The 15,802-nt window shown below is 52.5% G+C and overlaps 2 protein-coding genes across 2 annotated transcripts; one reads left to right on the top strand and one right to left on the bottom strand.

Annotated features, from left to right (window-relative positions):
• Positions 1–722: 722 nt before the first annotated feature.
• LOC120682778 (cellulose synthase-like protein H1) lies at positions 723–4,621 on the top strand. Its single transcript, XM_039964790.1, has 9 exons — positions 723–1,068; positions 1,158–1,485; positions 1,618–1,743; positions 1,864–1,989; positions 2,081–2,293; positions 2,476–2,611; positions 2,790–2,980; positions 3,056–3,406; positions 3,863–4,621. The coding sequence occupies exons 1-9, from the start codon at positions 791–793 to the stop codon at positions 4,415–4,417; spliced, it is 2,304 nt and encodes a 767-aa protein (XP_039820724.1). The 5' UTR covers positions 723–790; the 3' UTR covers positions 4,418–4,621.
• Positions 4,622–10,091: 5,470 nt separating this feature from the next.
• Positions 10,092–12,705, bottom strand: LOC120681119 (transcription factor bHLH95-like). The gene is made up of 4 exons (XM_039962654.1): positions 12,691–12,705; positions 12,011–12,607; positions 10,637–11,197; positions 10,092–10,515 (listed from the first exon to the last, which is right to left on the bottom strand). Exons 1-4 carry the CDS (start codon positions 12,703–12,705, stop codon positions 10,408–10,410), a joined length of 1,281 nt encoding a protein of 426 aa, XP_039818588.1. The 3' UTR covers positions 10,092–10,407.
• Positions 12,706–15,802: the final 3,097 nt, after the last annotated feature.

Genomic DNA, 15,802 nt, shown 5'->3' with positions numbered 1-15,802 from the left:
GAAGGACCGGGACGTTCACGTTCCATTCCAGGGAGTAACCGTCGTCCACTCGATACCGGACGTCGATCGCTTGCGCCTTGCAGCCGCGACGCATCGATCCTCCGCCCACCACACGACCTACTCGTGGAGTCGTGGGCTCGTGGCAAACCGACAAACAGAGGGGGGACCTAGCATGACCCCGCGCGACCAACCGATCGAGACCGCCGGCAACGCCGCTGTCAGGCTGGGATACGAATCGGGGTCATTACTCGACCGACAGCGGCCGCTACCTAGCTAGCTAGCGCGCGCCGGCGCCTGTGGTCGCCGATCGCGCCGTGCGCGGCTCGGCTAGCTAGCTCTCCCCATGCCAGTTGCCAAGGGAACATAAACAGATAAACTATTTGGGACTAGTTTGTAATGCAGAGTTATTACGAACTTATCCATATTTATACGATGGTAATACTATTCTGCATCTTAGGTATTGCTGTTATTCTATACAACTAGTAGCTATGAAATTACTGAACCAGCTAACCAAAAAATACTGAACTGAGTTGCTGTATTACTGAATCACGTTCAATAAAATGGTATAATTAATCGTGCGCAGCAGTTATTACTGAAAATTTATTCAGTAATTAGTTGGGTGTAGTCTGCTGATGTTGTGTATTACATGATATATGATAATCCTAGATGCAGTACCCTTGACAGCGAGCGTGTGTCTATATATACTCGGTTCTGTGTTTGCTTGTGTGGTTCTCGCGCTGCTATTGCTCGGTGCCGAGCGACCAAGCAAGTCTGCTCGCTGGACGCGGCCATGGCCAGCGCCACGAAGCTGCCGCTGCAGGAGAGGGTCCCGCTCCCCCGCATGGCGTGGAAGCTGGCCGACCTCGCCGTTCTCTCCCTGCTCCTGGCCCTCCTCGCCCGCCGCGCGGCCACGCTGCGGGCGGCGGGCGGCGCGGCGCCGGCGTGCACGTGGTGCTGGCTCGCCGCGCTCGTCTGCGAGGCGTGGTTCGCCGTCGTGTGGCTCCTCAACATGAACGCCAAGTGGAACCCCGTCCGGTTCGACACCCACCCCGAACGCCTCGCCCAAAGGCAAGGAGCAAACGCAACGCTAACATTTGTTTTTACTGCTTCATCTTCATCATCAATTACACCGCGTTTAAATGCTGGCTTTGCCACAGGATCGACGAGCTGCCGGCGGTGGACATGTTCGTGACGACGGCGGACCCGAAGCAGGAGCCGCCGGCGGTTACGGTGGACACGGTGCTGTCGCTGCTCGCGCTGGACTACCCGGCGGGCAAGCTGGCGTGCTACGTCTCCGACGACGGCTGCTCCCCGCTGACGCTGTTCGCGCTGCGCGAGGCCGCCGAGTTCGTCAAGCTCTGGGTGCCGTTCTGCAGGAAGCACCGCGTCAGCGTCCGGGCCCCCTTCGTCTACTTCTCCTCCGGCGGCCCAGGGCGCGGCGGCGCGGCCGGTGGCGAGTTCCAGCGCGACTGGGCAGCCATGAAGGTCAGCGGCTAGCTATTGTTCATCACGCACTCCTTATCTGTCGTCGCACGTTCACTCCATAATAAGTTGCAAAACACAGTGTCTGACTCCGATCGTGTGTTCGCGGCCGCCGTTTGCCCGACGCGGATGCAGATCGAGTACGAGAAGCTGGCTAGCCGGATCGAGAACGCCGACGAGGAATCTCTGGTCCGGCACGGCGACGGCGAGTTTGCCGAGTTAGTGGGCGCTGACCGCAGGGACCATCCGACCATAATCAAGGTTGCGACAAATATAATTGATGAGCTCTGTTGTTAGACGAGCAGCTTCATGCCAAAAATTAAACATGCCGATCTGTGTCTGACTGACCCGGCCGCGTTCTTGTGCCGAGAGCGCGTGCAGGTCCTGCGTGACAACGGCGGCAGGGAAGGGGACGACGGCACCGGAGTCCCAAGCCTCGTGTACATCTCCCGGGAGAAGAGCCCCAGGCACCACCACCACTTCAAGGCCGGGGCCATGAACGTCCTGGTACACACATCATCTCACGACATGCATGCTGACGTGGCATGAAGATGAAAAAAAAAACTCACTTTCGCCGGCCATTCAATTCCCTGTGCAGACGAGGGTGTCCGCCGTGCTGACCAACGCGCCCGTCCTGCTGAACGTGGACTGCGACATGTTCGCCAACAACCCGCAAGCCGCCCTCCACGCCATGTGCCTCCTCCTGGGCGTCGACGACGAGCTCCACAGCGGCTTCGCGCAGGCGCCGCAGAAGTTCCACGGCGCCCTCAAGGACGACCCCTTCGGCAACCAGATGGAGGTCATCTATCAGGTACTCGATCTCTCACAGACAGACCACGTTTCGATCGCTATCGTAGTGTTGGCAGCAGTGTGCGAAAATCCTTCTACATCGCACAAACCATTTTTGTTTTCGTTTGATGTGAGGTGCTGGAATCAGTGTGAGGCTGTGAGCTGACATCGGCAAACTTGTCTCTGTGTTCTTGGTGAGTTCAGAAGATTGGCTTCGGCATCGCTGGGCTTCAGGGCATCTTCTACGGCGGGACGGGCTGCTTTCACCGCAGGAAAGTCATCTACGGCGTGCCCCCACCGGAGTCCGCCACGGACGTCCGGCAACCAACAAGGATGAGAGGTGAAATCTTGTGGACAACTTGTACGCTGACGCTTTTTTTTTTGTAGATAGTAATGGATCCATTTAAAAAAAATTCCAACTGCCGCATCACCATGGATGCTCGGAGCCCCACTTGTATTTTCTTTAGGCCATGACCTTTACAGTCACAGTTACACTCGAACCGGCTGTATTCTTCCAGGCTCACCATCTTACAAGGAGCTGCAGAAGATGTTCGGCGGCTCGAAAGAACTGATCGAGTCGGCGAGGAGCATCATGTCAGGAGAGATGTTCGCCGCAGCAGCGCCAACGGCAGATCTCGCGAGCCGCATCGACGTGGCGAAAGAAGTTTCCTCCTGCAGCTACGAGGCTGGCACGAGTTGGGGCCAGGAGGTATTTGCCACTGTCCACCTTCACGGCATCTTGCAGCACGCGTCTTGGTTTTTCCTCATCACCATGTCGTTGCAGGTCGGCTGGGTCTACGGGTCGATGACGGAGGACATCCTGACGGGGCAGCGGATCCACGCCGCCGGCTGGATGTCGGCGCTCCTGAACCCCGACCCGCCGGCGTTCCTCGGCGGCGCGCCGACCGGAGGGCCGGCCAGCCTCACGCAGTACAAGAGGTGGGCGACGGGCCTGCTGGAGATCGTCTTCAGCCGGAACAACCCGGTGCTCCTGTGGATCTTCAAGCGTCTCGAGCTCCGGCAGTGCCTCGGGTACCTCGTCATCGACGTGTGGCCACTCAGGGCGCCTTTCGAGCTCTGCTACGCCCTGCTGGGACCTTACTGCCTCCTTGCAAACCAATCCTTCCTGCCAAAGGTAATAACATTCTGCCATCAGTATATACTATATAGTGTATTCTTCAGTGACATTTTGTTGTATCTTCATTGGCAATCAATCATATTGGAACACATTGTTCTTTTGTTAGCATTTATGATAACTATGTTTAAAATGCTAGTAATTGCATCAATCATGAATAAGAATATATCTTCTTTAGTACTCCGTTTCAAAATGTAAGTCGTTTGACTTTTTGGAGCCCAAATTTGACAACTCATTTTATTCAAAAAATTTGTGTAAAAAGAGTCAAATTTATGTCATTCTTGAAGATCTTTCATTAATAAAGCAAGCCACAACAAAAGAAGTGCTATTTTGCACAAATTTTTGAATAAGACGAGTGGTAAAAGTTGGAAAAAAAAAGTCAAACGACCTACAGTTTGAAACAGATTAAGTAACATTTTTTCCATTGCTCGTCTGAACTTATGTTTTCTTCTGCAGGCATCTGAACCGGGTTTCCTCGTCCCATTGGCCCTGTTCCTGACCTACAACTTGTACAACCTCGCCGAGTACATGGACTGCCGGCTCTCGGTGCGCGCCTGGTGGAACAACCACCGGATGCAGCGGATCGTCTCGTGCTCCGCCTGGCTGCTCGCGTTCCTCACCGTGGTGCTCAAGACCCTGGGCCTCACCGAGACGGTGTTCGACGTCACCCGCAAGGAGCAGGGCGCCGCGCCCGACGGCGGCGACGGCGGCGCCGACCCGGGGCGGTTCACGTTCGACTCGTCGCCGGCGTTCGTCCCGCCGACGGCGCTCACGATCCTGGCCGTCGTCGCGCTCGCGGCCGGGGCGTGGAGGGCGGTCGCCGGCGCGGGGGCGGCCGGGGTTGTTGGCCCCGGCGCCGGGGAGTTCGTGTGCTGCGGCTGGCTGGTGCTCTGCTTCTGGCCGTTCGTGAGGGGCCTCGCCGGCGAGGGGAGCTACGGGATCCCTTGGAGCGTCCGGGTCAAGGCCGGTCTGCTCGTGGCCGCGTTCGTGCACTTCTGCCCAAGAAATTAAGCTCATCTGAACATGCGTGGAGTTTGGTCTGGCTTCTCTTTTCTGAACTTGTGATCAGAACCACGATGGTACAACCGGTAAAGGAAGCTGAAACCATTTGATAAACATGCCTGAAACTGCACGATCTGTACTTGCATGATCTGTACAGGATTCTTTACTTCTCAGAGTGAGGAAAACTGAACTGAATGCATTGCATGGCCGCCATCTCCTGTGATTGAGCGGAGGCCGGAAAAAGCAGAGCTGGGCTCAAGTGATCCACTGATTCAAACCACGCAAAAGCCCAGGGCCCCATGCGAAACCATTTTCTGATGGTTGGTTTCACTCTAGTTTAATCCCACACTGGAGAGGCCAGTGAGGCGCCGCCGAGCTGAAATGGGCGGCCGAGCGAGTGGCCCTATGAAGGCACACTCAGAGCACGAGTACCTAGCTCGTGTGCTGGTGGCACGGTGCGTGGCATGCGCACCTAGCATGTCAAAATTGAACGAACACAGCAGCCACCAATCCAGCCATCAGGCGCGCGACACGTGCGCCCGGCAAACTCTTTTTTTTTCTTTCTATTTTTTAAAATAAAATTTTGCTAGCAGCTGCTATAACAAAATCTCCTCTGCGGGCCGGACACAAACGGGCCTCCTGGGCCGTAACGACGCATTTTCGAGTCAGACAAAAGATGGCCCGGGCCATCCACCACCAGCGGCCCAGCGTTGTGTTGTTGGTTTTTTTTTGGATTAAGTCCACGTTACCCCCCTCAACTCTTCGATGAGTCTAAATTTCAACACCCAAGTACCAAACCGTCTATTTGACCCCCCCGAAATGTCCAAACCGGGTACGTCAGGCCCCCGAGCCCACTGGAGGCCGGTTTTCATCCGATGTGGACGCCACGTCAGACACCCAACCCCCACCCACCCACCGCCATGGCTGAGCTCGCCCATCTCTCCGCGCGCCCCCCCTCTCTGGCTCTCTCCTCCAGCCATCCCCGCGCCTCCCCTGCTTGGCCGGCGTGCTCGCGCAGGGCCTTGCGGCGGAGGAGGAGCAGGGGCCCCGCGCAGGCTCGAGCTCCCGGCCTCCCTGCTTCGTCCCGTCAGCGCGCCGGCGGAGGAGGCCGGCCCGTCGGCGCGACGCGGAGGAGGGCGGCCCACGCGGCAGACATCCAGCGCGGCGAGGCGGGCGAGGTGGGCGCGGCGCCCCTCCTCCCTGCTCCCTGCTCCCTACGGATCCGCGGCGGGAGGAGCCACCTCCCCGCCTCTTCCCCGCCGCCAGCAGAAGAGAGAAGCTCTAAGGGTGGCTGGTCGGTCACGGCGGCGGCAATGGTCGACGTGGACCGCCGGATGGCCGGCCTGACCCCGCGGGCGCCCGGCGCTCCCAAACGAGCTGCGCCGGCCCTTTCTCTCCGCCGGCCGCGCCGCCCTTTGACTCCGCCGTCCGTGTCACTGGAGCGAGCGACGCGCGGGCGGGAGCACCCCGTGTTCCAGCAGTGGAGGCACGGGGACCGGAAGGGGAGGCCGCAGATCCGGCGGCGCGCGGCCGCCCTCGGCCTGCGGCGGCGGGGCCTGCGACGATGGGGCCACCCTTGGCCTCCCTACGGATCCGGCGCGGTCGGAGGCGAATCGGCGACGTTCTTCGGCGGCAGCGCTGCGCTTCCTCATCCTCGACCCGCGGCGGCGGCGCACCGGCACCGAGCTGCCGTCGTCGCCCCGCCGCCGTCCTCCGGCCGAGCCGCGCGTCCTCGGCCGCCGTCTCGCCTCCTCCGCCGTCTCTCCACCGGCACCGACGCCGACGGCAACGAGAACGAGCGCTGGAGCTGGTAACTACATCGTTGGGAGGATCGTCGGCGAAGCTGACAGTACAAAGGAGGGAGGAAGAGGGAGGAAGGGAGAGAGAGCGCGCGCCGGCGGAGAGAGAGGGCGCTGGGAGAGAGCACAGCGATTAAAGATGCGGTGGGTGGAGGTTGGGTGTCTGACGTGGCGTCCACGTCGGATGAAAACCGGCCTCCAGTGGGCTCGGGGGGGGGGGGGGGCCTGGCATACCGGTTTGGACATTTCGGGGGGGGGGGGGGGGGTAAATAGACGGTTTCGTAGTTTGGGGTTGAAATTTAGACCTATGGAAGAGTTGAGGGGGGTAACGTAGACTTAATCCTTTTTTTTTTGAAGCAAAGGTTGCCAGGTACTCTCCTTCACGATTCCAAAGTCTCCCTGGATTTCGTTTTGTCCCGTACGGACGGCCGAGAGCGCGTCTCCCCCTGCTCAAGAGAGAGCCTGACGACCGTGCAGGCGTGCCCTCGGGCACACCGGTTCCTCCGGTGACCGTGCGGCGTGCTATGGCAAGCGGTCGATCTCCGTGACAAGACTTGCGTCCACATGTGTCTGGCTGCTATCTGTCGCGGTGAAGACATTGCGCCTGAGCTTTGCTTGCGTTGCCGTGTTCACCGGGGCTAATCCAGCATATATGACACATATGCTTAGCTTTTTTTAAGATTATTTGCTCATACAGAAAACTAAGGGGACGTTTAATTTGGATGGAAGGCGAGCTCAGCTCATACTATTTTGGCAAGCTTTGGGGGCTTGCTGTCACGTCTAGATGCCTTAGCTGCCTTCGATTATGGACTCTTTTTTTTAAGCAACCTTCGATTATGGACTCTTGCATTGTATAGGGATGATGCGTGCAGGGGATCGTCTCGTGTGCTCGACCGGCCGGCTGGCTGCTCGCGTCGTCCCTCACCGTGGATCTAGGGGTGTCCCACCCAAATCGGGCACATAGTACGAAATATTAAGAACACTGTTCAGCTGGCTTGTCATCCAACCAGTCAACAATTTTTTTTCTCATACTAAATCAGCACCAACCACCAACCACAGCCAGCCGAACAGAGCTAATAGTTATACTCGGCTCGGTGTCTTGGTGCTGTGTAGACGCACGATGAGGACGGAGGCCGGAGGGCCGAGGCCTTGACCCTGACCCTGAGGCGATGGCCGTGGCAGCCGCAATGTTGCAGCGACATCTAGGCTGCTATAGCCGTCTAGGAGTGGCAGTGGCCTATGGCGTCTCACGACTCCCGTCTAGGGATCGACGTCAATGAGTCGACACCACAACGGCAACTGCCAAACGCGAGTTCGCTCTGCCTCCGTGAGGCACCAGTGTCGGTGCACGATAAGATATGAAGTGGCGTTGGTCTTACCTTCAATTTAGATGATCGATTCAAGCGCCGTTGTGGCCGCCGAATGGAAGGCCGGGCATCGGGCGATCAGCAATTGAGAATACGATGTGCAACTTATGGTGCAATTTGAGCCTTATTTCACTACGGATTTGGTGGAAAAATTAATAAAATTAAAATCTCCTATATTACTATACATAATACATAAAATATACTTTATATTTTGCGATCTCTTCAAATTTTAAAGCTCTATGCAATCCCACAGCCCGCACGCCCTGGAGGACCCAAGACCCTCTTGAACGTCTCCCCTCCTCAAAACACCACCGCACGACCCTGCTGGCGTGCCGCGAACTGCGCGCACACACAGGCCGTTTCGGTGACCACGCCGTGCGGCACGCCACGGCTAGCAATTCCCCTCTGATGAAAACGGTTGTGCCTCGCTGTGGGCAGCGCCCGAAGAAAAAACTTGCCCGCACCACTCCCCCGCCAAGCTTGGCGGCTTGGCGCCACAGTCCGTACTGTGGGGACAATCCGGGCAGCGTCTTAGCTGATGCTCTTGCTGCCTTACCGGCCCCCGCCCACGGCGGGCGCGGTGTGGCAAGTTTTAGTAGGGCAGCACCACACAGGCAGTCGCCGGAGCCAACGGCATACGATACGTATGCCTATGCTTTTTTTCTTTTTTACTACTTTGCAAAGATTTTATACTTGAAAAATAACTAGCGAGGGAAGAAAAAAGATTTCATACTCCTAAGCTTCAAAAGAGTATCCTAGAGGCTTCACATGCTCGTAATCTGGGAAGTCCCACTAAATGAGCCCACTATAGCCCAATTCCAATGTTTGTTCATCTAATTTTTTCTTACCTAGTAACATCAAGAGCTGGCTTCAAATTTTTGCCCAACTATAATCAAGACATACCTATAAAAGAGTTGGTCCGTATTCTTAAAAGTTGGCACGTCAATATTTGTAGTCGAAACCTTAGCAAGTTAGTAGAAGCTTCTTAAACCTTACAAAAGGGGAAAAATTATAAATTGGCATGTTTTGTCACTAACCAAGTGAGTACCGAAACTTTCTTTCCATGGCTTTGGCATGTTTTGATTTTGGCTAATCATGATGTTAGCTTGGCATGATTTTAGCTAGATAAAAATTGAAATCCAACTAAGCATGGTTTAAGCATGTTTTCTTCCGTGATTCCTTCACTCCAGAGAATCCCTTCGATCGGTTTACGCTCGCCCCCACACCACTTCCTTCGCAGTCTCTAGCGCTTCGTACCATTGGATCCCATGTCCTTCGATCCGCTACTGGGTGACGACAAGCTGCTGTTGCGACTTGTGATTATGAAGCCATACCGAAATTCAGCTAGTGTTTTCTGAAAATTCTTGCAAGGATACAGTGTATTCAAGCCAGGTTGCTGTTGTGACCAAGAAGCCCATACTAAAATTCAGCTAGTAGCCCATACTAAAATTCAGCTGTTGTGAAAATTCTTGGCTTCAATCTGCGGATTCTCTTACTCCGAAGACGGGTTCCATCTGCATTTCGTTTCGGTGGACTATGCACGTATCTTTTTAGCATGGTATTCACGGCAGACGGGGCTATATATGGTTTGCTAGATTTGGAGTTCGTGACTGTTTGAAGTGGGCCAAGTCTGGTCTGTTTGGTAGCATTGGCTTGGCAAGAGGGGGAGCAGCACCAGGTGACTTTGTCTATGTGGTACTTGTTCGGTACTAATTCTTCGGTGCCAGGAAGAAATTCCAAGGTCTGACCTTAACTGGTTGTACCTGGCAATAGCCTTACTGAAGGCATTGTTTGGTTTCCGAAGAATTGCTCTCTAGAGTGAAAACTTATAATATGGCCTTAATTGGTTGGGTCACTGCAATGGTGGTGCGTGCGCGTATCGTTTTCACGTTGGTGGCGTTGTCTTGGGAGTCTTATTCGAAGTCCAGGTGTTGCTATGGTAATGAAGGAGGCAAGGAGATGAAGATGAAGTTGTATGTTGTAGTTTGCTACGACATGATTTTTTTGTCATGTCGCTCTTTTGTTTTTTTACTCTATAAGCTATGTGTATCCTAATTATGCAGAGGTCGGGTTGAATTTTAGTATGATTGTATCATCTTGATGTAATTGTCTAAGATCAATAAAGCTTCTTTTAAAAAAAACTAAAATTCAGCTAGTACATATTTTCTGAAAATTCTAGCAAAGGTATAGAGTTTCATACCTTGTGCATAACCGATTCAGCCATGCTTGGTAAAAAATTTCCAACACCGTCTTCTTTCGATCCATCACCCGTCCACCAATCTGGATGCAAAAGCAAGTCAGCTCAATCCAAGCTGAACCATTGCGCCGGAGACAGGCAGAACTGGCATCCCAGGGAGCAGCCATTGCATTTGCCAATCCACTTCAGAACTTCCCACGCATCAGATTGGAAGATCAGATCACACATTCACACGTAACACAGTACAAGATACTACATCGTAAGCTTACCTCTGCGCACAACTTAAGATAGGAAAAAAAAACAGAAACAGCAACGATCCATAAAACCAACTGAAATTATTCAATCAAGCAGCATGTCTTTGCAAACTCCATTGACGACCGGTAAAACCAAACAGGGTTCACAACAAGTTTAACCGCAGACAGAGAATACTATACGGTACAATACCAACCAGACTCTTGCGAAATATGAAATAGTTCGACGACGACCAGACTTGACACACGAAAAGTAATGATGAGTAGTTCCTTCTCATCGGAATTCCTCATCGGTAGAAGCGACGGCAGTCGGCAGCAGCAGTTCATCGATCAGCTCCAGGGGGAGAAAGCCGAGCGATTTGTTTGGCGAGCACGAGCGTTGATCTCAGTTGCCGCCGACGGCGTGCAGCATCTCCGCCACCGCCAGCTTGTACCTCTCTTCGACCGTCATGTTCTCCGGGAGCATGGGCGGCGGCGGCACCGCCGTGTTGATCTGCAGGTCCAAGCCCCAAAAGGAGATCTCGTAAGGATCACAAGAAACCAACCCAGATGGTCTCGTAATCTCGTTAAGCTAGTGCAGGGGGACGGGCCGTTTGATCGATCGATCGACTCACGCGCGCCTGGATGAAGAACATCTTCTCGGTCGGGCTGGACGAGACGGTGGCGGCCACGACGTGGATTTGGTGCCTCTCCAGCACGTAGAACAGCCTGGTCAGCATGCCCGGGTGCCGCGGGGTGCACAGGTTGATGAACGCGCTGTCGCCCGCCACGCACACCACAATGTTCCGTGCGGACCACGTCTGGAGCGGCGGCGCGCGCGGGGGCACCGGCGGGAGCGGCGGCGCGGGCGCGGGCACCGCGCCGTCGGAGGCGGTGCCCGCCCCGTACACCACCGCCGTCGCCGCGGCCTTGAGCTCGGCCACGAGCGCCTCCTGCGCGTTCCAGCGCTGGACCATGTCCGCCAGGACCGACTCCCTCGTCGCGGCCACCGCCTGCGCCGCCGCCGCCGGCGGCGGCGGCGCGGACGACGACGCCGCGCCGCTGCTGCTGCCGGCGCCCACCGCCGCCTGCTGCGCGAGCATGCGCTCCTGCTTCAGCTTCTCCAGCCTCTGGACGGTGCCTTCCAGACTCTTGATGTAGGTCACGGCCTCCCCCACTATAGTGGACTTGTCAGCCTGCAGCATCAATTTGAAAAGGCAAAGCAAGATAATGCTCATTCAATCATTAATCATAGCTTTGACAATTTTGACCTCAACAAGATCCTTTTCAAATGTTCCGTCAACATGAATATTTCAAAGTTCACATGATTAGATGAGCACAAGTAGCAATATCATGTCCATAAGATGCTTAAATCTATTTGAGGTACTATAGCAGTCATATTACAGGTCGCAAAGTTTTAAGAACTATGGTCAATGCAAGCGTCACCGGAAAAATCATATTCGCATTAGCGCAAATGTCTGGATCAAATCATAACACGTTATGTACCTACCTAATTCCAAATGCAAATGGAAATTTATCAAATATATTGCAGAATTCTGAGCTATTTTTGTTCTACCATTTTCCATTTTATAACTGTGCTACGAACACAAATAACCGATTACTGCAATCATCAGTACATAATACTAATTAGAAACAAGCACAGAATACATATTTACGGTCATATTATGTGTTTCTGTTTTTACCACTCATCATTTTCTCCTACCTTTCCTTGTTCTAGTTCATTCATCTGCTAGAATAACAAAAACAATTCCACCGCACTTTCTATATGTATACGAAATGAAAGATTAGGATTGAACAAAAAGTGGATCCAAGTCAAACAAAATTAACCAAAAACCCTTACAAAATGAGGCAAAGTAAAATATGTATTGATAAAAAGATTTACCAAAACAGCAAAAACAATAAGAAGCCAATTTATTTGTAGCTAAGCGTGCACACATCATCCCTACATGGAAACGAAGAAATGGAAGTAACCGTGCACGCGTACTGACCTTTTCGGGGAGCTGGGGGAGAAGTGCGTGCAGGGTGCTGAACATGTTCTTCATCTTCTTCCTCCGCTCCTTCTCCGTCCAGATGTGCAATGCCTGGTCCTTCTTCGCCGCTGCGGCACCTTTGCCCTTCCCTTTGCGTCCACGTGTGCCTCCGTCGTCGGCGACAGCTGCGGGGCCATCCTTGACGACGGCGTCTTCGGAGCCACCACCATCATCAGACGTCGACTTCTTGCTGGTTTTGGACAGGGCACCATCACCACTGCTACCAGTTGCTGCAGCGCTCTCGCCGCCTTCTCCTCCGACCACATCGCTCTTACCCTCATTACCAACCGCTGCTGGGTTAGCAAGCTTGTCCTCACCGGCATGGGGCGGCGCTTGGATGGCGAACTTGGATGCGGCGGTGTCGTCGTCGTCGTCGCCCGCATTGAGCACCTCTAGCCTTGCAAGCTTGGACAGGGAGTTGTTGTCCTCGTCGGCATGGGGCACCGACTGGATGGCGAGCTTCGACACGGCGTTGTTACCCTCGCCGGCATGGATCGCCGCCTGGATGACTTGCTTGGACACGGTGTTGTTGCCCTCGTCGGCATGGATCACTGCCTGGACGGCAAGCTTGGATGTGTTGTCGTTGCCCTCGCCAGCACAGGGCAGCACCGACGTGGAGAGCTTGGACCGGGCGTTGCTGTCCTCCCCAGCATCGGGCACAGCTTGGATGGCAAGCTTGGACTCGGCGGCTTTGTTGTCCTTGCCGGCGTGGATCTCCACCGGGCTCGATAGTTTCGACCCAGCGTTGATGTCCTCGTCCTCGCCGGCATGGAGCACCGGCTGACTTGCGATTGCGAGCTTGGATCCGGAGTCGTCGTCGTTCTCTCCGGCATACAGCAGTGCCGGGCTATCGACCTTGAACCCGGCATCAGCGTTGCTGTCCATGCTGACATGGAGCGTTGTGGGGCCGTCCATCTTGGACCCGGCGTTCTCATCATCCTCTCTAGCACAGAGCACCATCGGGCAGGTCAGCATGGATCTGGTGCTGATGTCCTCATCATCAGCATGGGGCAGCACCGTTTGGATGGCGAGCTCGTACCTGGTGTTGTTGTCCTCGCCGGCATGGAGCACCACCGGGCTGGTGAGCTTGGACCTGTCAATGTTGTCCTTGGGCTCGCCGGCATGGAGCATCGCCGGGCTAGCGAGCTGCTTGGATCCGTCGTTGTTTCCCTTGCCGGCATCAAGTACCGCCGGGCCGGCGATCTTGGACTCGGTGGTGTTGTCCTCACCGGCATGGAGCACGACCAGGCTGCTGGCTGGATTAGAACCAGCGTTGTTGCTCTCGCCGGCCAACTTGCTAACGGAGCTGGAGTTGCTGGACGACCTCACGATCGCCAAGCCATCAGAGGTAGGTGTGCTCCCATGGGGGGCGGTGGCGTGATCATGGCTCCGCTCCGCTTCATGGGGCAGGTTGGCACCTTCCTGAGACATGCTCAGTGGTACAAAGAAGAGGAGAGGATGTGGAGGGGGAGAGCTGTGATGGAGAGGAGTCTGGACTCATATACTGCAATGGCTACAAGAGGTAGCACAAGAGAATGCAGACACACAGGAAAAGGTTTACACTCTAGAAACATCATTTTTTAGCAGTTTCTGTGCCTCGCCATTAAGGATGCAGATAGTATACAGCGGCGCTTATTATCGTAGAGATTCCATTAGCGTTTAACGATATAGCACGATATATCGGCTGATAAAAGCTAAAAATAGTATTATTAGCATCGGATTACATTACTGTGATTTTGCATAATTTTAATTCTCATTATAGACATAAATACACTTGAAGCTTGTTTTCAAATGATATGTCTTTCTATATGAAAATTGGTTATTTACAATGTACAATGATCCCTGTTAAGTATTTGTGGCTGTGTGGTTACATCTACTCTGCCGAGCTATTGGAATCGGCGGGATTTTTGTAACCAAAAGGGATGGGCTATGGGGAGTTTTGATGTAATGCAACATTGACGATAAAAGTAGAAAAATATGGTTTTTATAGTTCAACCACACTAAGATAACAATGCATCAGCTCAAAGTAATAACAGCTCCATTTGCAAGAAAGGAAAATGTCTGTCCGAAGGAATTTCTATTTGAAAATAAATACACTACAAAATCATGTTCACATTCCCATAATAAAAGCAATCTTTTGAGGTGTTCCAAATTCTACTGACCAGAATAGAAGAAATTCATCAAGATGGTAGGCAAACTGACACATGCATGGCAATGTTGCGGGTGAAGCACCCAACTTGTCCATCGAGTAAATTGTATGCACTTCCTTTCAAGTCAATTACTCCACTAACACCACTTCCGTTGATACAGAACTCCAAGTGTTGTAAAAGGCTAAAAGGGTTTACATGGCTTATTTTTATGGATTGTCTGAACATTAAAAATATCCAAAAATAAAGAAAGACACAATTAGGTAAAAATTACAACTTTGATGTGTAACCTCTATTTGGAGTTTTATAGGATCACTCACTTGTTCAACATGATTCAGCAAAACAGACCAATTTCAGTAATATCTTCTTGATGGAAGTCTTTGCAATTGCAGCATGGCAGATCTGAAAGCAAAGAAATGCCCTTACTTTTCAATAAACAAGGCCATCCATCTTCATTTACAATGTAAATCTTCACTTGTACAGAACAAATCCTAACCTTATCTCTCCCTCTCCTCATTGCACAGCATTTCAGATAGGCTGCTAGTTACTTAAGGTAGGTGGTGAACCTCTTTTACATTCTTCTGTTTATTTTTTTATCATGGTTCCTAAACCTAAACATACCTTGTACTCATTTTTCTTCACGTACCATATGTCCATGCCACTGTACTGGTTTGCCCAGTTTTACTCCACTCTAAAAGAAAGTAATAAAAACACTCGAGTGGTGAATAATTCTAACTCGAGCCATGATCCTAATTACAAAACAAGGTAGCATGCACTAAATAGCTCCATAAACATCAAACATCTGATTCACCAAACTCCTTATTCAAAGAATGATCTCCCTGCATGTATGACAATCCTTATTCCAGATATGTTCCATCTCGATATCTTTATCTTTGATCCTTGGAAGATGAGGATGAGGACTGTGCTTCCTCAACTTGAATCAATCCATACATGTATGACAATCAGGCCGGGATCTACTGGGACTGGGCCAAAATGGCCAAAACCCCGGCCCAAATACACAATTGACAAATATCGGCAATATATCGTTCTTGGGGTCATGGCGAAATATCGTGCTAATCGGCACGATATTCTTGTACTTATTAGTTTCCTGCCATATCACTTCTGATAAATCCCTGCTATATTAATTGCAAGCTGGCTCACCAAACATTTTCCAGGTAACTGGGGAAACAGCTAAAAATGCTCTGCTGGATGCTGGATGCAGCACTGATAAATTTGGAAGCATAGTGTAAAGAGCTGCTAAAACACTTCCCTTGCAGCCGGGTTTCAGTTTTCCAGCTCTGGAAACGCCTGCTAACAAAAGGAGAGATTAAAGGGAGAGCCATGACAAAAGTATAGCTGCTTATCATTTGGCTTGATTATACAGCTGGCCATCCTGATAAACATCAACCTTTGTTTTTTTACCACTGAAACTGCATTTGGCTTCTTATGCTGCTACTATATTTTCCGCCCATTAAAGGCTCTTTCATGCTGCTGGTGAAAGAAAACCGCTACAGAAATGCTGCTGCTGTTTTTCCTTTTCCCTTAAAGGCTCTTTACAGTACTTTCATGCTTTCTGATGCTTGTGATTTGTGAAAGGAACCAC

This window comes from Panicum virgatum, chromosome 7N, assembly GCF_016808335.1.
Source record: "Panicum virgatum strain AP13 chromosome 7N, P.virgatum_v5, whole genome shotgun sequence".
NCBI classification, from domain to species: Eukaryota; Viridiplantae; Streptophyta; class Magnoliopsida; order Poales; family Poaceae; genus Panicum; species Panicum virgatum.
This window is presented reverse-complemented; position numbering and strand designations above follow the sequence as displayed.